This window comes from Pogoniulus pusillus, chromosome 14 (assembly GCF_015220805.1).
Source record: "Pogoniulus pusillus isolate bPogPus1 chromosome 14, bPogPus1.pri, whole genome shotgun sequence".
In the NCBI taxonomy this organism is placed as follows: Eukaryota; Metazoa; Chordata; class Aves; order Piciformes; family Lybiidae; genus Pogoniulus; species Pogoniulus pusillus.
In genome coordinates this window covers 23,923,633-23,950,761 of record NC_087277.1, presented here as the reverse complement: position 1 = coordinate 23,950,761, position 27,129 = coordinate 23,923,633, and the positions used below count along the sequence as shown (strand labels likewise).

Genomic DNA, 27,129 nt, shown 5'->3' with positions numbered 1-27,129 from the left:
GAGGAAATGGGCAGAAAACAAGTGCCAGAATGGAACTGCACCAGTCTCTGTATGAGACATACTTTGAAACCACCTTGACTGGGATGTTCAAAGCCACCATGGGTTGTACACCTCCAGATTTTGCATCTGTTTAAGTGGGTAACCATTCACTACCCAATAACATTGGCCAAGTAATGGCAGTTGAGTGCACTCACATCTTTCACCTCAGCTGAATTAACATCAAGGTGCCCCTAAATAAACATCTCTTCATGTGATACTAAATATTCTGTGCTATCAAAATATCTTCTCAACCTTAAAGACAATGAAATTGTCATTCCTTTGCCCTCTCATGACTACCTTGTAAATGATATTGATGTTTTCTTTAGTGACCAACTTTCAGATTGACCTGAAGTAGTTCAGAAACTCCAAGCAGGGACGACTCAAGCACCTTTTCAAGATTTTAAAACCTTTATAGTTGTAAACCCAACACCATTCAGTATTATTTTCAAAACCATGCAAGTGGCATCTGATTAAAAGATATCATGGATTTTCAATAAGGTGTCAAAACTTCACTATTACAGAGTTCACTCAGTATTTATGAGGATTTATGTAGAATATTAAACCACCCATATCTGCTCCTTCATTTTATTCTTCAACAGACGTACAGCAAATTTTTTGGTACCTTTCTTTTCATACAGACCAGCTCTGGTACAGAAAGAACTCAGACCAAATACTGAGTAACTGGAAGTCACTGAGCTAAGAACTGGTATGAGACTCTACTGTTTTTATCCTTCTAGACAAGGCATTGAGCTTTTTTGTTTGTTTTACAATGGAGGAAGAAAAAAAAAAAGACAGACAGGTGTTTTTTTTCCAGAGGTTTATTTCACCAGGAAGGTTTACAGGGTTCTGCATAAAGGTCATTGTATGCACAGCCTGAAGTACAAAGCTCCCTTTGAAAACTCCAGCACAAAGACACTGCATATTGACAACATGAAACAACGCTGTGGGTGGTATAGGGGGAAAGAAAAGAGTCAAACAAACCAACATTCTTCCTATTGGAAAAGCAGAATGAAACAAGGCACTTTCAGTAAATCAGTAAAGAACAGAAACAAGTTGTATCAAAGATTCCACAGAGCACTGTAACAAAACGCTGCAGTAATGAACAAGTAAAATAGAAAAGGCACTACATCACCCTCTCCCTGCAACTCCCCTTTCTCAACCAATTAGCCAACTGAGCTTGGCACAATGGAGTATTAATTATAAAGTGCATCTCCTGTCTTAATACATTTTGAAAAACAGGCTACAGAACACATGTAGCAAAATCTCCACATGTGCAAGATACTGAAACAAAAATACATTGCAACTAGATTCCATCTAGTCATGAACTGTGCAGGAAAAAATATGGCTTCTTTACAAGTCTTTCAATAACCTCCACGTCATCTGGACTAGCATTAAAGAAACATGAACGCCTTAGCAGGATGGTCAGAGGTAGTGTTCCAAGTCAAAGGCAAACTCACCAGTGGTGTTGTTAGGTGGGTACATAGCACAGGGTATCCCAGGCTTTCAAAGCAGCAGTACCAAACAAAAAGTATACAGCATGCTGTCTTGGGATGAAAATACACAGTGTTTTGGGGGTCTCAGATCAGTTCCTTCAGCAAAATGACCATTTTAAAAAGAATGTCCAACTCTAGTCCCATTTCTTAAGTACTTCTCTCTTGGTACTGTAAGTTTTCCTATTGTGTTGCTTTAAAATTTCCAGAGAAATAACCTTCAGGTTTCGAATTTAAAACCAACATATTCTACACTCTTGTTAAATGTAGGCTGAATCCATTCTTACTGCAGCAGGCATCAATTTATGGCTGTATGAATAAGAAAACACACATACCAAATAGATGGACACTTCAGATGTGTCACATCAGTGGCAACTTAGGACATGCTAGTTATATGGGTTTGGTGATGTAATGTGAAGCTTTCCTCAGCCAAATGGTGTATATACACTACCAGAACTTCAGCTGATTTTAGCCCTTATTAGATTGTAATATATTAAATATATAAAGGCTAGATAAAAACCTGAAATCAAAGCAGCACGGAGTATACTTCTTACATTAACAATTTATAAGGATTCATGTAAACATTCCAAGATGTGCATTCTTGCTCTTTGCTGTAAGTTCTTCACAGCTACTCTACGCCCCTACTCCAAGAGTGTGTTCCAAAGATGAACCCTTCCCAGGTCAGAGCAGTTGCTACTGATCTACTCTTCTTCATCAGCAGTATAGGCCACTTCGGCAACTTCAATTTCTGGGACAGAATTTTCGGCCAAAGAGCCACTCCAGCAAGCCTCATGGCTCTCTTTGTCTGAGCTGCAACAACAGATCAATAAGCTCTGTGAAATGGAAACTGATATCGTTCTCCATAGGCATTTTATGCCAGCAATCCACAAAACGTTTACAAAGCTTGTTCCACTTATCTTGTTCCAGATCTAAAATTATCTATCCTGAGGGCTTTCAATGCAGCAAAGAGGTGCAATGAAATGCTCTTCAGAATGTATGCAAGATCAAACATATAAAACCATGCTTAAAAAAAAAACACCTAAGATACATAGTAAGTAAAAATAGTAGTACTTACCTGCTGTCCTCACCCAGGGTACCCTGGTCTGCTTCCACTGCAGAAGACTCCACCTCACCACTGCACTCACTTTCTTCTCCTGACATTTGACGAGTCATTTTTCCTACAGATAGATCCCTACAACAAATAAGAACAGAGCATCACCAGTCTGTGCAGCAAACATTCATCAATGAAGAGCTGTTTGTTTCATTTTCAGCTCTGCAGTCTGGGACCTTACCCATCTCACTCCCACATACCCCATTTCTTTTCTTACTGCAGAGACACAAGGCTTGCACTGGACAGTGAGCTGAACATTCAGCTGCTTATTCCTAAACTAAAAATCAATCCTCTGATTGCATCACAACTTTAGTAGTATTACAAAATTCAAGTCAAGTCCCAGAGAAATGTTGATGATTATAGGTGAGAAATTACAAGCAGACGATCTAAGGCTCACGCACTTCGCTTAAACCACAGAGCACAGTCACAAGGAAGGCAGGCAGGATGATAAAAACATTTCTTCAACAGCTTCTCAAGCTAATCTGTACCTTTGGAGTCATGCACTAAGTTTCAGAGCATTTTCCCATTAACAGGTAATAAACTTGTTTCGTAACAGCAGCATGAATTGGCAGTCTGACTAGCCTGGCTACAAATGGGAATGTGGTCATGTAAAACTACCAAAAAAAACCTTGTTTCCAAAGTATTGGTCTGTGTGGAAAACACCTATCAGTTTGGTGCTGAATGTTCCCTGTGAAATGGAAAGAGAAAAGCTGGGAACAGTCTCATGCTTAAAGTGATACTATCCTATTTCACAGCCTTCTAAAGTTAGCTACTACTGCATGCCAATGCACACATTTTAAATAACACACCTCAGCAGTATTCTCTAACATGATTGTTGGCCTGTGTTTAGGCCAAAGCCAGTATATGCAAAAGTGTATGTAAAGACATAGGAAGCCTTGTCCAGCTCTCCCTTTCTACCTCACATTGTATGTACGCAGCCGTTAGAGCGGATTGGCAGAAGATGCTTAACTCTTTCTGGGCCATCAAATCAAAATTCCACTGAAATAAGACTAAAGAGAAATCTCTTTCTTTTGGCTTCAATTCCCATCAGAGCAGCTGAAGTTCTTAAACAAGGCCATGGTTTCACTTTGTAACTTCTATATGTAAAAATCCTAAAAATCACAGGAGTTCTTCTCCATCAAAACTTCAGGCAGGTCTTGGCTGACTTTTGGTAACTTGACATGTCTGGGTGTTTGTGTATTTAAAAAAGCCTACCTGCCTTCAGGGAAAGGACTACAAAATACAATCCCTTTTTGCCATTCATGCCTTTTCACTCTCTTTTCATTCACATAGACTTTTCTATCATAATGTTTTAGCCCAATGTAAGTTATTTAGTTTTTATTGACTATTACACTATTTAGGCCCGCAGCAAATAAGTAATTTTCTTGTCAGACAGGGGAAGATACTTTCAAATGTAATTATTTGTCTTCAGGAGTAAGTAACCAAACATGTTGTCCAGAGAAGAATTTTCAGTAAGTCACAATTCAATTTAAATCCTTTCACCAACATAGTTCCTTTAAACCTTATATCCAAGGATGTGGTTTGCTAATCAACCTGAGTAATCAGACTCAACAATCCAAGCCTCGTTAAAAGAGCTTCCAAGGGAACCACGGGAATCTAGTCCTTTGCTAAAGAAGCCCCACAACGACTGACTTAGCAGGTCTAGCAGGACACTGAATAGCCCAACATCATCTCCCCTGGGCCTAATAACAAAAAATTAGCAAGTAGACACCACCAAGTTCTGTAGAAAGCACCAGCATTTTTTCCTTGGGAGAAAAAGGATAATCTCCACTGTGATCAGAATGCCATCTGCAGCATCATTCCAAGCAAATTGAATCACAAAATGTTTTGAGGCTGGAAGGAACCTCAAGGATCATTTCACTCCAACTCTACCATCATAAGCACGGACACCTCCCACTAGACCAAGTTGCTCAAGTCCCCATGAAATGTGGCTCTGGACACTCTCAGGGAACAATTCAGAACAGTATTAGGGATACATAATCCTTTATCACTGTGCTCTGTCAGAGCTGAGTACAGAACGAATTTCATAACTCAGAGCAATTTTTCCACCGCTCTCACTTCTAGTGGGACATTTAACATACCCAACATTCCAAAAGCAGAGTACAATCTTTGCAGGACTTAAAGGATTAGGAAACATAACCCTAGTTACTTTAAAGGGAAAAGATGGGACAAGAGTTTCCCAGTCATTTGTACGAAACAGTACTCTAGCCAGCATGTGAGAGCACCTACTGAACATACAGCTTTGTGCCTGTGTCTGTAGGAAAAGCTGTATTCAAGAACACACTTGAAGCTACTGCTTGAGAGCATAAGAGAAAATAACTCCATGGAAAGGAAGTCCTAAAGCTTAGAATTTCTACATACCTAACTCTTCTTTCAACAGCATCTATATGAAGTTGCTTTTCACTCAACAATTTCTTCAGAGATTCGACCTCCCTTTGTTTCTCCAGCAGTTCTTTCTGCAGACGGTAATTTGTTTCCTCCAGAGTTTCACAGAAAGCCTAAAAGACAAACGTAACATCTTCCATTTACCTAGGGCTGCCTTTATTGATTTTTCTAAGAGAAAAATCAACCTGTAACAGAATTCTAGCTGCTTTTCTTTGTATTGGTTACTACACAAGAGCTATGTACTTTGAGAAGTTCTGTCCTTAAAGCAGTGCTGCCTTGCTTTGAACAGGCAATTAATTGCACTGAGCTGCTGTGCAAACACCTTATCACCCCAGCTGCTGGTCTCACAAGAGACACTTCAGAAAGAAGCTTCTGGCCTTTGATGCACAGTCCCTGATTTTGAACCTTTTTTGCCTATCTGGAACATCAGCTGAACTCCCTTCCCCCTCTTCTCCTCATATGGCCTTTGCTTTCATATGACTTGGAAGGCAAAGCACAGTGTTATTCCAAAGATGCTAGGAATATCGGATGCAGAGCATGTTGTTCCCTTGCTCAGCATACAGACACAGCTGTACAGTTATTCACCAAGTAGCTGTTACCAAGAGCACAGCCATAAAAGGCAGAAGACCAATACAAAGCTACGAATATAAAGCCAAGTGCAAGGTCCTACACCTAGCTTCTAGAATCACAGAATCATTTCATCTACTCCACCATTATCTAACTCTTCCAAGTCTGGTGCTCTCCCTTAGCACCCATGCTTCATTTAAATACCTCTAGGTGACTGGGGCTGGGGTAATCCCAAGCAAAAAGCCAGACTGGGTGGGGAATGCATAGAGAGGAGTCATGAGGAGAAGGACTTTAGGATGATGGTTGATAAAAACCTTGGCTTGAACCGGTAACATGTGCCTGCAGCCCAGAAAGCCAACCATGTCCTGGGCAGAAAGTCAAGGGAGAGGATATTCTGCCCTTCTTTTGCTCTGGTGAGACCACACCTGGAGTCCTGTGTCCAGCTCTAGAACCCCCAATACAAGTACACATAACTGGTAAAACTGGTACAGAGCAGGGCAATGAAAATGACCAGAGGGCTGAAGCAGCTCCCCTGTGAAGTCAGACTAAGAAAGCTGGGGTTGTCCAGTTTGGAAAAGGCTCCAGGGAGACCTTAGAACAGCCTTCCGATATTTGAAGGGGACCTAAGGGAGAGCTGAAGGACTTTATACAAAGTCGTGGAGTGACAGGACAAGGAGTAATGGCTTCAAACTGGATGAAGCTCAACTGAGAATAGACATTAGGAAGAAATTGTTCCCATTGAAGGCGACGAGGCATTAGAACAGGTTGACTAGAGCTGTGGAAGCTCCAAGGCAAGTTGGATGGGGCCTTGAGCAACCCAGGCTAGTAGAAGGGTTCTCATGGCAGGAGGCTGGATCATCTTTAAAGTCACTTCTACAATTCTGAAAACATTTTGAGGAAGTGTAATGAAATGCTAAGCAGGCTCAGCCATAACAGGTATGTTCTGTTCTTCTGCTAAGCATAACACACATCCATTACAGTAATGAATATGACAGTGAGCAATCTCAAAACTGCATGTGGAGAGTGATTGTCTAATGCAACATCCACTGAATGCAGGAAGTGGCAGAAGCACTGGCACAGAGCCAGCTGATCTAGGACTGCAAAGAGCAAGTTTATCAATGGTAATGGCCAGTTCTGATTTAGTCATTCACACATCCTTCCAAAATAAGAAACCAAGGCAAGAGGCCTTCCTGGTTTAACATTACATGCATCTAGCCACTAACTCAGTGTCCACTGGATATAAACATTCAATATGAACTCAGTTAAGGATAGTGCTTCTAAGACACTGCTTTCCCGAAGTATTCAAATGAATTATAAACATTCAGATACTGTTCACTGCTGTAATTGAAGCAGACTATCAACTTCAGTTTTCCTGCAGTTATACAAGTCAAACAAGAGCAGTGTTTTTCAGTCCAGTAATTATTCTGATTTTTGTTTTCATTGAGTTTTAATTTATTTCATTGGCTCAGACAGCAAATTTGTTGTGGTTGACAGGCACTGAAGACCAATCATCAGCTAAGCCATGGCTTTATTCATGTCTAGTAGAGTTGAGAACACATGGCAGGCAATTAAAGAATCATGGAATTTGTTCTTCACAAAGCATTTTTAGTGTCTGCTTTAGCAATTGTTCTGGTTAAGCAGTCATCCTGTTTCATCCAAAACAATTAAATGAATTCTAGTGTATGATGTAAAACTGTTTGGGGTTGCTGGTGCCCTAACTGAAAATGGGCCATTACTTCCTCAAGAATATAATTAAGTTGTACTATTTCTACCTTTAGATTTAGGGACATGCAAATTTCCCTACTCAGAGTAACTAAAAACATTTGTCAGGTATTGTAAGCTGTTCCATATGAAAACAGAAAAAAGCCTTTGGAAAGACTCATCTCTAGCTGCAGTCTGTATTTCAGCTGTCCAAGGAAAGGAAGTCACTGTGCACATTTGAGTAAGAAAACATCAATGTATTTTGAAGGATGCTGCAGCAGCAGAAAGGTGAACTGAAGCTCAGAAAGAACTTTCAGAGAAAATTCTGTAATGAGATCCTTTGCTCCTTGAAGAGCTGAATACCTGAAAACTGGTAACAACTCTAGTACCCAGGTGGGACCACAGTACACATGACAAAATTTCAAGGAAGATGACACTTATATTTCTTAATTATCTGAGAAATTAACTCCTGTGATTTTTATTCATTTTCCATCAACTTAAATAGTTGTGTAGAAACATGATTGTACAGAAATCAGATATGAACTCAAACACAAACCCCATGCTGACTCCTTCAGATGTACAAAATTATGTAGCAAGAGCCAAGGCATTCCCACCTTCACAAAAACCAAGCTGGTAAATTCAGTTGAGGGATCACCACTTAACTCCCTAATTTCTACAGTATTAACAATGCATGTGCAATTCCAAAACACTTTGTTATTCTATCAAGCAAGAAAACTCAAAGCAGCTGTCCTAGACAGAAGACACAGCTCTACAAGTCAGTGAAGCCTCTTTCCAATAAACAGGCAGCAGCAGCACAGAGTATTGTTTGTTCAGGGTGCTAAAAGGCTGTTTTACCACACTATTTGACACTTTGGTTATCTGCCAGGAAACAATTCTTGTGTTACATTTCATAGCAAGAAGCATTCTATTGTGAGACCTGAAGTCTAACATGTACACATTGTGATATGCTGAATGTAAACCTACAGAGCCTCTCATTATATTCATGAACTGCCTTAAAACCAAAATTCATCCTCTGCTCATAGAAGGCCAAAGAAGAGGTATCTTGGGAAAAAAAAACGAAGTCCAGCCATCAAAGATTACAGTGTGCATTAACAATGAGACTGGGTCAGTTGTAGAAACACATCCCTTGAAAATTTTTGTGCAAGAGCAGAAATAAAAATGTTTTGTTCTGTACCAGTTCAGCAGATTCACAACATTCTAACAATAGCTACTGCCTTTTGCATTGTACTTCTCCCATATTACATAGCACTTACCCTACTTTCTTCTAGGCTGTCAAAAGGACCCGGAGGATCATCCAGACAAAGAAATTCTCTCACTGCAAGACTTTACCAAATAAAAGAGAGTGAATTACTTGAAGTGCAGAAAGGCAGCAACACTTAAACATCACACAAAGGCAGTATCTCCTAAGGGACACAAGCAACTATCCTTGAATGTTAAACTATTAAGTCTCAGTTAAATGTGCTAAGCAGGAAGTCTTTAAAATGTTAAGAAGCTGCACATGTACAGTAAAGAGCTTTCAAACAGAGAGCACGTCAATTAGAAGATGACTTTTTCAAACCACAAAATTTGTTGCTACATAACTGGCAAGGAAAGTTTTATCACTTTGCTACTGACGAGGTTTGAAAAATTATGCTTGTGAAAAATAAATATTACAGGATGGATGAAAAAGGATGCTGCTAAACTCCATGTGCAGATCCCTTCAGGAAATAGCAGTGGAACTAAGCCTGGGTACTGAAACATGCCCATGTGTCTCCGTTTTGCTAAGATCTTAATCACTGGCATACAAATCTTGTATATACACTATCTTTTTATATATATATAAAATAATACAATTTAAGGGAGTAAAAAGTCACAAGCTTAATGTGCCATGGATATACTACATAGCCATCTCTAAACATTTCAAACTAATGCATTCAACTTAATATTGTGTAACAGTTGTCAGTCCTTCTGTGCATAGTTTTGCAAAGGCCATAAGGAGGAAGTGTGTGTAAGCCTGTGGCTTACTACGGAGTACTTCAAGCATCTTGCTCATTCTATCTTCCAAGTTTAGATCACCTGGCACAGAACACCTCCAAACACATCCCTTCAGCCATCTTTCTAAGGCTTTTGTGATCTGTTGCATTCATTCTTCTAGAAATAACCTCCAGTCAGAATATTGTATTTAATTAAAAAAGTAGTAACTTATTAGCAATTCTGTGCTTGCACTCACTACTCAGTCTTCAAAGCACCTCCTGCTGCAATCAATACACAGAAATGGAAGATATGCATTCAAACTAATTCTCTGCCTTTTCCTCCCACCTATGTCTCTTGGGAAGGTGAGGGCAAAAGGCAGCAATTTTTATCCTGTGTTCATTCTCAGATCTGAGGCAGATGCAAAGTACAAACACAAAACTTTTACTCAACTACCAATCTACTCAAAGTTTTAAGCTTGGCAAGCAAAATAACGACAGAAATTTCTTCAGCAAACACTAATCATTGACTATCATCACTCAGTTTTAGAAGGGCTCTGAAGAATATTAAACTAAACCAGACAGAACTTTTATTTTGTTGTCAGATTTCTGTAAGTCTATTTTCAGATGCTTATTGCACATATGAAGATACAGGTGGATTTTTTGGGTCAGTGATTGGTGAGATTTCTTGTCTTCATACCTACTTTTACCTTAGCCTTTACACTAACCTGAAAAAAAAACAGCAAGCTTCTGTAATCATCATTCCAGTCCCAACTTGTGACAAAGGGGATAAAACTTTCCCTTTTTAAACGTTCTCTGCTGTTTCAATCAATCTGTGATCTGTGCAAGCCATTGCCTAAACCTGTTCTATTAAAACAGCTTTTCTTATATATTCAAATAAAAAAAGCCTGCTACTTAAACCAAGGTTATCACTCTAGCACCAAAAAAAGAGATGGTAACAAGTCATTAGTCAAACGACCAGATAAATGAAAAGTTATTGAGGCATATAAAGTACATTTTCAATGAGAAAAGCAGAGTTGTTTTTTTTTCCTCTCCAAATAGTTTAAGCTGAAGTGACTCTTTTCCAACATGATGCTGAAGTCCTTTATTAATGGTTAGATCATTCTTTTCATAAAGATACTGAAGGAGCTTACACATGCCTAATGCAGAAGAATTCAATATGTGGAAACACTTCTACTCCCCATTTTTCTTTAGTGTCTCCATCTTTATTCACATCTCTCAGTTCAAACCTATTTGACAAGTATTTCATACCAACATTTTGCTAATAATGCTACCATTTAATAACACCATAAAATTCAGATGCCTAACAGGCAGTGATACTTGAATGAAAAAGTAAATATCCAGAAAAATAAATACACAAAATATCCAATCTACATATATCATCTACTCATCAGGTCAAATCTATTTTTGTTTGCCATACAGCTGCTGGCAGCAAAGTATATCTTATTCTACAGTTTTCAAAACTTCTTGAAATTGAAAGCTGTAGATTCATTACTTTACACATGCAGGTTAAGAAGATTAAAGTTCCAGGCCATGGAAAACATTTCTTTATCAAAAATATGCGCCTGATGGCACAAAAATTCATCTGCAGTGCAGGTTCACTGTGAGAATCTTCTCTGACCCTGCTCTACTCTATGTTACACTTCTTGCTTTCATTTAGCAAATAGGAGAAAATTCTGCCTTAAAACTATCATAGAAATCTTCAAGATCATGTAACAAAGATTGCTGTGCACAGCTTCCTTCTTTGCTCCTCTGGCTTTCTTCTAAAAGCAAGCAGTGAGGTCAGCCTCTAGGAGGGCAACAAGGGGCAGTGCGGCACATGAGATCCCCGACAAAACTCAACAGCTGACTCACAGTCCCTTCTTTTCAAGCTTGTACAGAACAAAGCTGTGACATCCAGATGACACTTCTGTTCAGCAGGTTGAAATGTTTTCTCCCACTTGGTGGGTCATATGAAATCTTCTTCAATACTTTAAACTCTGTGGGTGGATTTCAATTTGATCTTTCACTGAATCTTCAATATAAAGTAACATACAAGAAAAAATTACTAAAATGCAGACTCTAAATGTAGTCATCTGCATACCATCCTACTTTTTATCTTGAAATTTCTTGGTGAATTGATTTTTATTAAAAAACAGATGTATTTATAGGTCTCCTATCTCTGAAGGGTGAATTTTCCACTGTCAGCACATCAATGACAATACATGGCAAAACAAGAAGTGAACGAGGTTTCTATACTATGAGAAAGAACTCATTTGCAGTGTGACTTATTTGCAAAACTGTAGGAGTAAATGGTGAGCTTCTAAGAAGAAAACAGGGTTAGACACTTACCACTGCTCATTTAAGGTGCAAATACTGATTTCCACTAATAGTAACCTCGACTTGTAAGTAACATGTGGTAAGTGTTTAAAAAGAGAAATCCAGTCTTCCCAGTTTCAGGCACTTCCTGAGGAGTCCAGACCTTTCACAGATCCAAAAACTAGAACGTAAGCTGCACCAGTAATAGATACCATGCAGAACATTACGCAGCCAAGATGAGAGTTTTCCTCAAAACTGCATTTCTGTTACCTATCTGTTCATTTCCTAAAAGAGAATTGATTCCCCTTTCTTTCTGGAGTTGTCCAATACAGACCATCACCAAAATGCAAACAAGCTAGCTGAAATGTCAAACTGGCTGCAACAACAGGAAGCATAAAGCCTTGAGATCTATTCAAACAGACTGGTCTATCTCCAGCACCACACCTTAAGAGACATTTGGAGAATAATTCCTTCTTTTTTGGCACACCTGTTATTGTGTAGTTTAATGATCAGGATGTCCTTAAGACTTCTTGGGCACATATTTCACCCACATAATCATGTTTTAACAGTCACTGACAGAAACTCACAGGCTAATCCCCATTTCTTTTTGAAGGCATTTAATCATTGTCTCTGACACCTCACAGCAAAGCTTTGCAACTCTGTGTGACATATTGAGAGATGACTATGAATCATCCAAAATGCTCACATTCTTTACTCACCTTCCCTATCCTCTTGATGATTTCATAGGCCTGTTTAGCCAGCTCTTTCCCAAGACAAGACTCAGGAGAGCAGAACCCTGCTTGCAGGGAAGTTTGTCTTTAGCTTCATCTGTTCTTGTTTGCTTTCCCTGCAGCAGATCCTCTTTGGAATTGAATGCTGTGTTCTAGCACTGGACTTTGCTGAAGCAGTTCAGCTTCCCACACCAGTAACCTTTTTTTTCCCCTTCTAAGTTAAGCATCAACAATCTTCATGCAACCTTTTGAATACTGCTGAATACTGAGTGGATTCAGAAGACTGTATCAATAACCAACAGTTAATTTTCAGGTTGTTTATGATTCTGTATGTATGTACTGAGTATCACTTTGTACTTCATGATATGAAAATTCATGCTAGACACTCAGCACATTGAGATCCCTCTACAATACTTTAAGAGTACATTCATTCCCTTGCATGGATAATTTCCAGATATTCTAACCAGTGTCTATAACTCCGATCCAGTATTTGATATGTAATACTCCTAAATTTCCACCAATTGTTTCCCCCTTGCCTGTCAACCACTTTACACAATCTCCCTCATACCTATTTGTTAGACAGATTTCCTTCTGCAAAGGACATTATTGCCTTCACAAGTCTTAGTTTTAGCTACCAATTTTGGGTTTATATTACAAGCAGTACCAAAATTTAGATTTACTAATCTCTAAGTTTCCAGACTTGACAGTTAAAAGCTTTCTAAAAATGTGCCAAGTTTGGTAACAGCCATTCCACTCAGAAGGAAAAGACACAGAAGCAGTATATGGTCTCATACCACAGCTCAGCAACTTCACATTTTACTTGCTTTAAAATTCTTGAAGAAATTGCTCTAGTGAATTTCTTACTCTTAAAGTTTCAGAAGGAGACAGTTCCTCAAAGAATCTCTGGTACAGTAATCTCTCAAGTTTAAATCTGGTGATGGAAAAAGGTTTTAGAACTAACTGCTCTTGCCTCTAGCAGTTTCCTTACTAAAATTCTCTTTTGGACTATATTAAAATGATTTTACGTTTCATTTGCCAGAATTATGTCTTGCTCATCTTCAAGTCTGGAATCAACTTGCACTTTGTGGAAAATATAGATTGTTCAAACAGACTTCTGCACTTTGCTTAAATACTACATGTCTTTAGACTCTTGTTAACCCTTTGATTTATGGTTTACATTTACTTAAGCAAAGCAAACTGTAATGGTTGGACTTGATCTTCAAGGGCTCCTCTATTCAAGAGAGATGTTGAGGTGCTGGAACATGTCCAGAGAAGGATGACAAAGCTGGTGAGGGGGCTGGAACACAAACCTTGTGAGGACAGGCTGAGGGAGCTGGGAGTGTTTAGCCTAGAGAAGAGGAGGGTCAGGGGTGACCTCACTGCTGTCTACAACTACCTGAAGGGACACTGTAGCCAGGTGGGGGTTGGCCTCTTCTCCCAGGCAACCAGCAGTAGAACAAGGGAACACAGTCTCAAGTTGTGCTGGGGAAGGTATAGGCTGGATGTTAGGAGGAAGTTCTTCCCAGAAAGAGTGATTTCCCATTGGAATGGGCTGCCCAGGGAGGTGGTGAAGGCACTGTCCCTGGAGGTGTTCAAGAAAAGCCTGGATGAGGCACTTAGTGCCATGGTCTGGTTGACTGGATAGGGCTGGGTGCTAGGTTGGACTGGATGATCTTGGAGGTCTCTTCCAACCTGGTTGATTCTATGATTCTAACCAAAATGAGTACCATGCTACATCAGTTGGAAGCCTTTAGTTTAAAATACATTTACAAACTAATCACATAATGGTGCAGCTACTTTCCATTATGGAAGTCCACCATTTAATGTCAATAAAAATTAACAATATATTAATTTTGCCTTCAGCACACAGAAGTAATGCTTTAGGAGTAAACGTGGGATTAGCCTAACATTTTAAATATTACAGCTTTTAGTTAGCAGTTAAACACATACAATTCAAATACTGTAATTCCCCTTTTTTGCTTAAGATGGGATTAATTTAACAGGACATGAAGTAATTTACATACGACCAAACACACAACATAAATGTTCATGGCATTCCTTACATGCTGCTCAAGCATCTAAGAGCCTCTGTGAGAGTTTGGACACAAGCAAAATCCAAATCCACAAGCAAAGTTTAATCACATACCAGTTAGCAATATCTTTGTGAGCTACTAGGTTCTGGAGAAATGCTTGCAGTCCCAGCTGTCGATCCTCCAAGAAGTCAGGATTGTAATTATCCTTGAACCAGCGCTTTGGTGGAAGGGCCAACCGAAAGCCCGGGAACATATCTTTTAGCTGAAACAGAAATCCAAGTCAAAGAAAACCTGAGAAAAAGGTCTTGATGAAATACTGAATTTTTTACAGGCACTGACCTTATTTAAAATTACAGCATTTTTCTGTCTTCAGTTCAAGTACATTGTAGGGCTTGACTGTAAGTAAAATCCAAATTATAGCATGAACTGTGGACACAGTTCTGCCCCTTGCTGTGCTGCCTTAATCAATTTGCCTCTCGAATTTACCACAGAAAACCAGAAATGAAAACCTTTGCTTTGAGATTTAATGCCTCCAAGTTTCCTATTTAATGCCTTTGAGTAAGAAAATTGGACATAAGTAAAAAGTATTAGATGAGTAAGCATTTTGGTGGTGGTTTTTCTATAGTACTCAAGGGTAAGAAGTACTCTATCAATAAAAAGAAAGGAAAGATAAAAGCCCATTACAAACCTCCAGCTTTACAACTTGCCTTTTTGGTGGAGCTAGCAGAGTGTATTACAAGTACATGAGACAGATCCTTCTGTACCCAGCAGATTGATGTCAATATGCATGGATGTGGCTCTAACATGCAACATGCATGTTTCTGAATTACTTACATAGTTAACAGGGTACACTTACTGCCAGAAATTCCTAGATTTTTACTTTTAATTCAGACATGAAATATAAAAGTAAACAGAAGCATAAAATTATGTAACAACAGACTTGCCTGAGGATGCAAATTAATTATTTTACAAAGGCATGGAGTGACAGGACAAAGGATAACGGCTTCAGACTAGGAGAAGCTTGACTGAGATCAGACACTGGCAAGAAATTCTTCCCTATGAGGCTGGTGAGGCATTGGAACAGGTTGTCCAAGAAAACTGTGGAGGCTTTAAGCCTGGAAGTGTTCAAATACGAGGGACCTTGAGTAGCCTAGTCCAGTAAGAAGTGTCCCTGCCCAGGCCAGCAGGGGTTGAAACTAGATGATCTTTCTGGTCCCTTCCAACTCAGAGTGTTCTATAACTCTGTAACAGGCACAAAATATTAAAAACCCCATGCTAACACTTTCACAAATGTACAAATTTTAAATGCCTTTTAAGGAATGCTTAATAGAAAAAAAATGTAGAGGACATACATTCAAGAGGAAAAAATGGACAGGTTTTGCAATCTATTGTTCTCCCAACTGCCACAAGAACGAAGGTTCCAGTGACAGGGATTCCCCAATCTGCCTCAAAATCAGGTTAGCACTCAGTGTTAACATAGCTACAAGGCAGTCCTTCGGGGGTGTTTTGATCCTTGTATGGAAAAATGTATGCCTTCTGACAACAAGCCTTACTGAATGACTCTTTATGAATTCACAGAAAACATCTTAAGGGGTAGCTCTTTCAGCAGATGAAGTTTTACAAGAGAGAGAACAGTTACTATATTTTATTTAGAATCTCTAGATCTATGGAGTTTAAAGGAAGACCCACATTAGTGGAGCAAAACCATTTCAAAGTACAAGAAAGGTGCTTTCTAACAGCACAGCTATTGTATATCCAAATAGTCCATTATAATTACTGCTTTCCAATTTATGCAATAGTTTGTCAAAGTTTTGTTCTCTATTTCTGCACTTAATTATCTTCCTCTTCCCTTAAAAATATCAAGAGGAAATCAGTAAGTTTATCTTTAGTCATCTAAAGCTCCTTTGTGTCTTACCAATCTATCCTGAACACCATACACATAAATATCCCCTCTTAACAAAACACTGAATAGAACTGATCCCTGAAAAGACAACAACAGAAGTTCCTTTGCTAATTGTAGAGCAGACCACAGATAACCATTGCTGGGAAAGCTTTCCAACCACACATTTCTGCTTCATGGTAATTTCACTTGTCTGGTTATGCAGATCATGCAATTTATTTCTAAGGAAAGAGTAAGTCAAGCCACAGATTACTCCTTTTGTGGATGAAAGCCAGCTGCTGTCAGCAGACTAATTTTCAACAGAGAGTCTTGGGGCATTCTCTCTTGAACACTCTTCAGACACAGCAGGACAAACTGTGGGTCTGACAAGTTATGCTGGCTGTGACTGCCTTCTTGGACCCAGGATCTTTCCTAGATGCCTCTCTGCAACATGATCAATGTGACAGATTATTTATGTCACACGAGGCACAGTCTCAGAGAGAAATGGTTAACTGCTTTGGTCTTTAGACTGGACATTTTCTTATTTCTCCAACATCTCTACCAACATATTAATAAGCTTGACAAAGTTCTTTACCCACCATTTCTGGGGTCTGAAGAGTATTCTTCATGTAACTCTCTGATTCACTACATGCCCTTAACTGATAAAATCTATGCATCTAGACAAATGTCTCTATTTTAACCGTTGCTCCTAGCCCCTCAAACTCTGTCATGTTCCAAGATCAACTAAGATGATTTTTTCTTTTAATGTTACAGCACAGGTACTATTCTGGACTGCTGCATCATTCACTATTTGCTCCCCATAGTTTGCTGTCAAGAACTGGGTCTGTTATTTGGCTGCCTCCTTCCCTTGTCTCTAGTGATTTATATAACTTCATCTACTGCTTTTAGCATCCTTTGACTGTCTTGCACCTCCCTAGTTCTATGAAGGGCATACAGCTATTAAAAGGGTTAATTTCCTTTATCACAGACTAAAGAATAAATTATGAAGCAAGACCTCCTTTACATTAGTTGTAGTTTTTCACTCATTAACACAGTATGTGTTCTATAGGCAGTAAAAAAGGCAAGAAAATAACAAAAGCACAAACACATAACACACAAAGTTAAAACATCCAAGAGCGAGGCAAACTAGCTGAGAATTTACCAGTGTGCAGTTCCCACCTTGTCATTAAGCCTGGAGAAGTCAGTGTACCGCCTGAAAACCACCCAACTTTCCTCTGGACTTCTTTTTACCAGTATTTTGTATACCTGTGCAGAAAAATGGGCATCAGACAAACGTGAAGGCTGCAATTGTCCTTTAATTCTTAATGAAAAAAAAGACTTGGAATAAAAAAAATAAATCCTTAATTGGAATATATCAGTACAAACAGCATGAATTATTGTCAGAATTTAAAGAAGGAAGCACTTAGTTCCATGGTCTAGATTAGTGGATAGGACTGATAGGTTGGACTGGATGATCTTGGAGGTCTCTTCCAACCTGGTTGATTCTATAATTCTATTTAACTGTTGTCTTTCTGCAAGAAAGGGCTTGTGAAACTACATCCAAATTTATTTCCTAGTAGAAAATAAATTCTCCAAGACATAAGTGAAGGATGTTTCAGTGATCTGCTTTAACCTTTACTGAATTCTAGTTTTGCTCATTAATCCTGGAGATCAACCTATTCTTAAGATGACTGTAATAATTAGATACTGAGCTTTATATTGGTTTAAAATGTCTCATCTCACTTGCTTCACAAAGAAAAGTGATGCAAGATAAAAATGACATCCTCTTCTGGTTCCATTTGGCTTGAACTTAGGCTTGTCCTTCCAGGGAAAATGTGATCAATTCCCTGGATAACTGCATCAGAACAATTATACCAACGCTGTAGAACTGAAGTAAAAGATCCTTTGAGTCAGATATAGCTAGACAGGTACACAGCAGCACTATTTCCCTGTATAAAACCAATGTTTAAAACCCCAGTCCCCTTTAGGAAAACTGATGCTCACATCTCTGAGCATGATCAATTTAACAACACAAACTTCATTAGAAAACACTGAACAGTCTAGGAAAGAAGGGTTCTCATGCCATAGTCTTACTTTCTCCAATGTAAGGAAAAAATGCTCTGCAGTTGCACTAAGCTACATTTCCCAGTCTAGGTTGTTCTCTGTTTGACAAAGAACTACAAGGAAGAAAAATGTATTTTTGAAATCCTAATGATATAGAACCTCTAACAGGCATTTAACCAAATCCTATTTAAAACATTTTCTAGCCTGCTACATAGTAAAATCTCTTCCAGTATTTCATGTTTTCACAGTAGGCTGTCTGAGCTGATAAATGTATTTTTCTTGTTGCAGTCACAGTATGTGAGAACTTCAGGGAATGTTCTATACACGTGTGAGACTGGTTATAACATTTTTTTGACTCAGAAAGTGCTTCTCTGTACAAAGAATTCCACTTTGAAGTATCACTGTTGTGGAAGTCATGGGCTGCGACAGAGGCAGTATTTCAGTCATCAACAAAAGGCTTTTAAAATACAAGCTGCAAGACGTACCTCTGAAGGCAGCATTAAAATGTCATTCTGCCTGGTATTTTCTGTACAAATGTTTGTTTGTCCAAATGTTTTAGCTTGCTTGTACATAGTAAGATGACTCTGTGCATTTATTTGCTCATCAGTACCCTATTATTTTTATCCTCCTGTTAAGTTCTGCAAGGGCATTCCTTACAAGTGCACACACACAAAAAACCCTAAGAAATATTACCCTCAATATGAATGGCTTCCAAGCAATTGTTAGACAATTTAAAAATAATGTTCACAAAAGTATAGTCAATTTTACTGTAATCTGGAGAACAATCAGCTTGACATTACTGGCCTCCCAAAAAAAGTCAACTGGAAAAAAAACCTGTGGTTTTCTTGACAAAGTTCAAAAAGGTTTTGTTATTTTTTCCTGCTTGCTGGGTTTTCTGTGTGATTTTTTTTTTTCTTTCTAAGATCTGAAAATAATGAACAAGCCCAAAGTATTACAAAAGTAACTCAATTCCTTCACACAAGGTCTTGAAAAAACAAAGACTTCAAATGGATTCAACAAACTCACACAATTCCAGTCAATCCTGAGTTGCTTTACTGCACAAATACAAAGTAGTCGATGAAAATAAGCCAATAACAATCTCTGGCTGATCCAGCATCTCATTATCATTTCAAGCTGGTGTCAAAAAAACAGGAGTACTACTTGAACATCCCAGGACTGCTAACTCATGTGAGACCAACTGCTTCAGAGAGAGGTTTTTCAGGCATTTTCTGCCCCAACCTGCAGCAGCTATATTCTGCAACATGCACTAACATTTAACTCTTGAAATTGGTGCATCACTCAGCTTAAGTTGTCCATATTTTTGGGAACTATGAGATGCTAGCAAATAGTAAAAAAACTTCAACAACTCAGTCTCATTTTTTACAGCTAATGAGAATTTAATTTCAACTATCTTCCATCTCATTGATTTGGCACTACAGAAGAACCCCAAATTTCAAGGACTAATTACTTGCTGTAACAGTAACACTCATTTAAAACATGCAACTGAAAACAAACAGTTTATTATGTGGCTTCAAAATCAAGTACAGCAACAGAAGTGAATTCAGAGGGCACAAAAATGCAACCAAGCATTTTAATGAAGAATGTTTCATTTATACTAAACAGTCACTATATAGAGACTTTAAAGCAATTTTCCAGTCCTGTAGACCTTAATCTGCTTTCCAGTATTTGGAGGGGAGCTAAAGAAGAGTTGAAGAACTTTTACAAAGGCATGGAGTGACTGCACAAGGGGTAAAGGCTTCAAACTGGAAGAAGCTCAACTGAGATTAGACATTAAGGAGAAATCATTCTCCTTGAGGATGGTGAGGCACTAGAATACATTTTCCAGATAAGCTGTGGGGGCACCAAGCCTCGAAATGTTCAAAGGCAGGTTGCACGGAACCTTGAGTAACTTGGTCTAGTAGGAGGAGTCCCTGCCTATAGCAGGGGGTTGGAACTGGATGATCTTTAAGGTCCCTTTTAATGCAAGCTATTCTATGAGTCTATGATTGTGCCATACCTAAAAAAAGGAGTCAGAGTTGTCATTGTAGTTACAGTTAAAGAACATCTTACACACTCACTGGAACATGCCTTGGCAGTATTTTCAGACTACCTCTTGTCAATATAGCAACACTAATTGTTCTTTTCGTTTAGAACATATTATTTAAAAGTAAACTTTTAATCTATGTGCAAAGAGAAAAAACTCACAAGGTTCTTCTTTCATGCTACCATGAATAAAGATATTAGAAATGGAAAGACTTATGACAAGCCATCATTCTCACATAACTAAGCAGTAGCATTATTTGTTTGCAAATAAAACCCTGATGATTTTATTAGTATCTTAACCTTCCATCACTCTTTGAATTACCTCAAAGAAATCTTTGAGCTAAACCCAGAGAAACAACTGCAGGAATGTGTTAATATATTTATGGGATGTAAAAAACAAAATTGAATTACCGGCTAGAGCACAATCTGAGAAAAATCAATATAAATCAGTTGAGCTAGTGCTCTGTCATCAAGTATGTTGTAGGTGGCGTCTCACTACTGTTTTCAGAGCAGATGCCCCCTTTCTAGAAACTAAACCTAGCAATGCAGGAGGTTAAAACTGTTTGCACTTCAGTCAACTGTAAAGGACAAGTATCAGAGTGGCTTATCATTCATTTAAATAAATGACTATATTTCACCTATGTTTAAGTAACCAGAACTTTGACAAGTCCAATTGAACAAGCGATTGTAACTTTGCAATGACTTTTCCAGTGCAAACCAATACCTGAAGTAAAATGAGTTCCTTCTCATGTACACAGTAAAGACTGCTTGAGAGTCTCAATTTTCCCACATTTATCATGAATCACAGAATGGTTTGGAAGAGACCTGAAAGATCATCTAGGTCCACAGCCCTGCCATGGACAGGGACATTTCCTACTAAACCAGGCTTATCAAGGTCCCACGCAACTTGCCTTTCAACACTTGCAGTATTTGAGGGGGCTACAAGACAGTTTTACCACGGTGGTAAAACAAGGGGTAATGTCCTCAGACCGAAAGAAGGTGACTTAGATTAAACGTTAGGAAGAAATTCCTCCCTTTCAGAGTGGTGAGGCACTTGAACAGGTTGCTCAGAGAAGTTATGGAGGCTTCAAGCCTGGAAGTCTGCTAGAAGATCTCCCCAGAGCCTTCTCTTCAACAGAGGAGATACATGTATGTAACAGGAATATTATCCTGTCCAACAGCAGTACTTGGAATATAAATTGGTATTTGTAAAGTACTCCAATACCCCTGGACTGCAGGATCAGTTACTAAAAGAGAATGCAAAATACATTCCATTGTTATCATTACAGGATGAACTACACCATTCCCAAAACTTACCGTGAATTTTGCCCTCTCCTCCATCACCTCATAACCCAGTATAGTAGGTGTGGATGGTCGATCTTCCCAGCTCCTGGAATCTGCGTTCTCTACTTCTTCTACAGGCTGACTACAGTATTCTATGGATGTATCCACGCCTGTAAATTTAGTCCTAACAAGTGGACTACTGCACAAAGATGATGTAGAATCAGTTTGGTCAGGTATGCTCATCTTTTTAAAACTACCAATCGTGGAGTCCTCCAACTGTCCTTTGGAAGAGCTGGAACTTGTTGAGATGCTCCCAAAAGATGGACTTCTTTGGTTTCTGTTTGTAAAGCTGGACGATGAACTTCCAATAGGAATAGGAACAGGAACGTATGGTGTTGCCATTCTTCATTAAAAAATCCTCAGTTTTCAGTCCAGGAGTTAAAAAGTTCTTGCACTGTGTAAGCCATGCTCTCTCTTCTTCTCGAGAACAGTACCTGCAGAGAAGGACAGAAAATGCTGCTCTCACTTTTAAGTGGAAGTAATACTAAGATATGGCTTGGGAAGAATCTGTATCAGCATCGAGGTGGTGCACAGCAGTACAAAGGATTAAACATTTCCACAAGCATATAAAATGCTCATTTTAAACTGTATCTCAACTTGCACGGACAGTTTTACAGGAGATCTGTCTTTCACACCCATTTATATAGCAAAAAGTTAAAGTAAGATTACAAAAGAGAAAAATCCTTTGCCTTTTATAAGTTCAAAAATCAGCAAATTTTATGTATATAAGCATTTGGTGCAGTTTCAGTGACTGCTCAGTACTAGCAGTAAAAGGCTTTTCTCAGAGTTGCTTTGGTAAGACACGTGGAACAAAGCATGTGAGCCAAACACACCTGTGACAATATACATGACAGTACTGGAAAGGCACCACAGTAAACAACTTAGGTGAAAAAAGGTATTTGCATATATTATCTATTCAGTGAAGCATAATCACCCTGTTTTCAAAGCAAAAATTTGAAAAACAATTCTGTTGCATGCAATGCTGTAGACATTTGTAACAAAACTACCTGGGCACATTTTGTGCAGCTTGAGTTGGAGCAATTAAGTTTTAGACTCATGCACATCAAAAGCAGTGCTGTAAGAGATGCTGGTTTTCTATTCCAGCAGATTAAAACAAGTTCAAAGAAAAAAAAGTTTGATATTTTCTCCTCAAGAAAACCATTTTAAGCTAAAATGAATCTTCTGTGTGCTTGTGCAGGAAAGGAAAAAGACGACAACAGTATTCAGCTGCCAAAAAACCCACCATATCCTCATTTTAACAAAGTACCTAAAGAGTAGCTCTTGGAAGATGCAAATTAGATGCCACCTTGTTAGATTAACAGGATTTGAGTCATCACCTTTTCACACCAGGAGTATACCAATAAACCACATGTCTGCAGGCAGCAGTGAAATGGAAAACCATCAACTTGATTCAGGTCACATATGTAATCAATCATCTACTGGAGCAAAAATCAAATGAGTTTCCTAATTCCCAGGGTGAAATGATGCTTTAATTCCCTTGCTTTAAGTCCTGCACCTGTTGGGGGAAAACCCAAGCACAAATACAGAATGGGTAGGGAACAGACAGAGAGAAGTCCTGCAAAGGACTTGTGCTGGTTGACAAAGCAGCTCCATATCAACCAGCAAGATGTGCTGTAAACTCAGAAAGCCAACCGTGTCCTAGTGCATCATCAAAAGTGTGGTTATCAGTCTTAAGGAAGGGATTCTGCCCCATTACTACACTCTGATGAGACCTCACCTGGAGTCCTCTGTTGGAACACACAAAGGACTGGTGAAATGGGTCCAGAGGAAGGCAATGAAAATGATAAAATAGCTGGAGCAGCTCCCCATGGAGCCAGAGCTGTGATTGTTCAGCCTGGAAAAAGAAGGCTCCACAGGGAGACCTTCTAGCAGGTTTCCAGTATTTGATTGTATGAAATACTTAATAAGGTAACTCCTTTTTCACTTGCCACTTCAGTGACTGTTCCATGTGTTGGCAGCATAAGGAACTGAGGACATACCTTCAAAGAATGCCCCCACCTGCTATGCCCTGGGAAATGTGGGATTAAAGCCCTACAAACCAAAGACATCAATTCAGTCCAGGTCTGCAACAGATTCAAAGATGCAAACTAAAAAAAAAAATTATTTTCTGCTACATGACTTCATGATCCAAGGAAACAAAATATGCCCACATCTCAGGGAATGTGGTGAAGTTCTTTAAAGTGAAATCATAGAATACCAGGTTGGAAGGGACAAAAAGGGTCCAAACTTTACAATGCCAGTCAAGAGCTACACTGAAATTGTATACTTAGTTTTAAATGCACATGTTACTGAAAGGCTGCAGCTATATTGGTGGGCAACGCAGCTCAACAGAAACAGATCTGTAGGGTAAAGCACTTGGTGTTAAGAATTCAACATCTACATTGTACATGCCTCAGCAGCTTTTATGTCAGCCTAGCTGTAATTTGGTACCACAGACTGCATGCTTATTAGCAGCTGGACTGCATTAGGTCTGCTCCCAGGCTATATTTGCAGGCTTCATTTCTTTTGTACTCTGCAAGACCATCCCAAATGACAACCCAAAGCATATTAAATAGCAATGATCACAATATTTGCTTCTAAAGGACAGTCTTGACTCAGTCTGACACAGTAAACATACTTGTACATAAATAGAAGGGGCGGATAGTACCAGTATCACAGCCAGATTCCTGTAACTCCAGAGTAACAGAAGAGTACTCTTTGAATAACAGAAAAGCAAGGTCAATTGAACAACCAGCAAAGTGTCACTTGATTTGAAGAGAAGGGTCCAGGGAGATCTTACGCAGCATTTCATTATCTGAAAGTGACACACAGAAAGGCTGGGGAAGAACTGTTTGGAAAGGCATGGAGCAATAGGATGAGAGGCAACGGTTTCAAACTACAGCAGGGCAGACAGAAGTTGTACGTTAGCAGGAAGTTCTTCAAAATGAGGGTAGTGAAATACTGTGACAAAATGCCCAGCGATGTGGAGGCGGCTCCATCCCTGAAGACATTTGAGGTCAAACTTGATGGGGTCCTGAGCAACCTGATCTAGTTAATGATGTCCCTTCTCACTGCAAGGGGATTGGACAAGGGTCCCTTCCAACCCAATGCATTCTGCAATTCTAAGATTTTAATTCTTTTTTGGTCAGGAAAACAGAAAAGGAAGAAAACAAAGATACTTAGAACTTACACACACATATATATATATTTATAAATCTATCTTAAATTGTGAAAGTATCATCACAATTTCCCAGTATCTAAAAATACCTCCACGTCATGAATCACGGCAGGGTTTAGAACTGCATTAATTTGCACTTTATGAAGGCTAAACATTAGAAAAAGAACACAATTCTGAAATAAGGGTCACAACCTCAGGACTCACTGCATCACTCCAACCTTCAGAACATCTCTCACGATGCCCAAGAGTTAATCCAGCAACTGTACTCCCATTCTTGTCCAAGTATTTACTTGCTTCTTGCATGAAATGTGTTTCTGCCAAAACTAGTATTTGGTTTGATTCCCAAATGCAGCTTAATAGTGAAATAAAAAGAGAACACATGCTGGAAGTGCTGAACTGCCTGATCTGAAACAGGACAGCAGAGAGTCCTGGGAACTCTAGTGTCACATGCTACAAATCAGTATGACACCAACTTACCCTACCGGGTGTTTACTACAGCCACCTCCCTTCTTGTGGATGGAGCAGAAAGACTCTAACAAAACCACTTAAAAAGGGTTTGCCTCCAGCTTGCAGCTATCCTAATTCCCAGCCCTTTGAAGCTAATGGTTTGTGCTCCCTGAGAAACAAACACGTAAACCACACGATTCAAGGGTAATAGAAACAAAACAATCCCTATTCGATAGCTGTCACTGGATTTAGAAGAGTTTTAGCTGTGCAGTACTGTCTGTAATCTGGTTACACGTTCCTACATCTCTCTCTGGACAAGGCAGGCCTTTATGTAAGCGGAATGTCACCTGAAGAACTAGTGGGATATTTAGAAACAAAACCTGCTGAAGTAGGTTCCCTAAGTTTCTCAAAATTAAACATTTTGTGCTGACTTCAGTCAAGATATTTCACCTGCCTACGTACTCCAAACCAAGGTCTATTTGCCACAGCTCCAGTACACACACAGAGGAGGGCAATTCCTACCCAAAAGAGCACGCTGCCGAGCTACAAACAACTGAAGGTGACTTCCTCCCCAGACTCCACGCTGCTTACCTGTGTCTGGAATTCAGTAGTTCCCAAACAGAGAAAAACCGAGCAAAATCTGTAGTTACATTTCAGCCAGACTCCAGCGACCGACACAGCCCGGGACCTGCGGGCAACGGGCCCGTCAGGCGCAGTGGAACACCGCGGAGGGGCCGCGGCTCCTCCGACCACGCGGGCCCCGCGGCCGTTTTACGTAACTTCAGCAGCGGCCGCCGAGCCAGCAGTACCGGCGGGGCCGGGCTCCCGCGGCCAGCTGCACGGCCCGGCTTCGGAAACCGGCAAGTTTCACAGCAGAGCCGGCTGAGGACCCGCCTCCGAGATGAGGCGCCGTTTCGCACCCCCATCCCATCCCGGGGAGGAAGGTTTCCGTCCACGCTGTCCCGCCCGCCCGTCCCTGGCCACGGCCAAGCCACAGCCCAACCTCCCGCGGCGTCTCACACCGGGGCGGAGGCTGGCGAAATTGCCCTCGCCGCCTCCGCACAGGTGCGCGGGCGCTGCGCCACTGGCCAGCGCGGCGACAGAGCGGCAAGGGCCGGCCGTGCCTAGGCTGCGCGGTAGCTGTCGGTCTCCGCTCTCCTTGCCCAAACTCCCTGCCGCCTGCCTCCTTTATTGCCCTCGGTGTTGGCAGTGCCTCCTGCTCCACTCGCCCCTTCCCAGCCAGGCGCGGAGTGAAGGCATAACGACAACCCGGCTCACCTGCTCGCCGCCGCGCTCGCCTCCCTCTGCCGCGCTGCCGCTGGGGCCGCCCCTCCCCCTGGGCTGGCCCCGCCCCGCCCCGCTGCGCGCCGAAGGGAAGGTGCGCGGCGGCGGCCGCCGAGCCGGGCAGCGGTGGCTGTGGGCCAGCCCTTGCGGCGAGGGGCGGGCGCAAAGGCCGCGCAGAGACCACCCGCCGCAGCCCGCCACGCCCGGCCGTGCCTCCATTTCCCGGCAGGCGGCGTGGGGCCGCCCTTGGCGAGCCCTGGATCGTACTGCATTCTGGGTGCTGTAGTTCCATCGTGTGGCCGTTACCGGGGGCTCCACAGGGAGTGAGGTAACCCCCTGAGCGCGGGTACGTCTCTAGGCGTTCCGGTTGGGCCAGGCTAGGCCTCGGCCGGGTGGCGAGGAAGCGGGAAGGAGCCCGCGGGCACAGAAGGGAGGGCAGCAGGTCTTCCCAGCCCTGGTTTTGGGACGCGGAATCCCAAGGAGGCTGCGGGGCGTTAACGTGATGTCAGGGGACATCCCCACA

General features: G+C 40.5%; 1 protein-coding gene across 1 annotated transcript; it reads right to left on the bottom strand.

Annotated features, from left to right (window-relative positions):
• Positions 1-819: 819 nt before the first annotated feature.
• Positions 820-26,688, bottom strand: SNX16 (sorting nexin 16). The gene is made up of 8 exons (XM_064154594.1): positions 26,601-26,688; positions 21,671-22,131; positions 17,426-17,512; positions 14,481-14,629; positions 8,589-8,658; positions 5,023-5,159; positions 2,605-2,721; positions 820-2,339 (listed from the first exon to the last, which is right to left on the bottom strand). The coding sequence occupies exons 2-8, from the start codon at positions 22,037-22,039 to the stop codon at positions 2,231-2,233; spliced, it is 1,038 nt and encodes a 345-aa protein (XP_064010664.1). The 5' UTR covers positions 22,040-22,131; positions 26,601-26,688; the 3' UTR covers positions 820-2,230.
• Between the last annotated feature and the right edge of the window lie 441 nt (positions 26,689-27,129).

Coding starts and splice junctions, on each gene's coding strand:
- SNX16 (XM_064154594.1), bottom strand. CDS start 22,039: ATGGCAACACCATACGTTCCTGTTCCTATTCCTATTGGAAGTTCATCG. Junction 8,659..14,480: donor CACAAAGATATTGCTAACTG/GTATGTGATTAA, acceptor TATTTGGTAAAG/TCTTGCAGTGAGAGAATTTC. Junction 2,340..2,604: donor ACCCTGGGTGAGGACAGCAG/GTAAGTACTACT, acceptor CTGTTGTTGCAG/CTCAGACAAAGAGAGCCATG.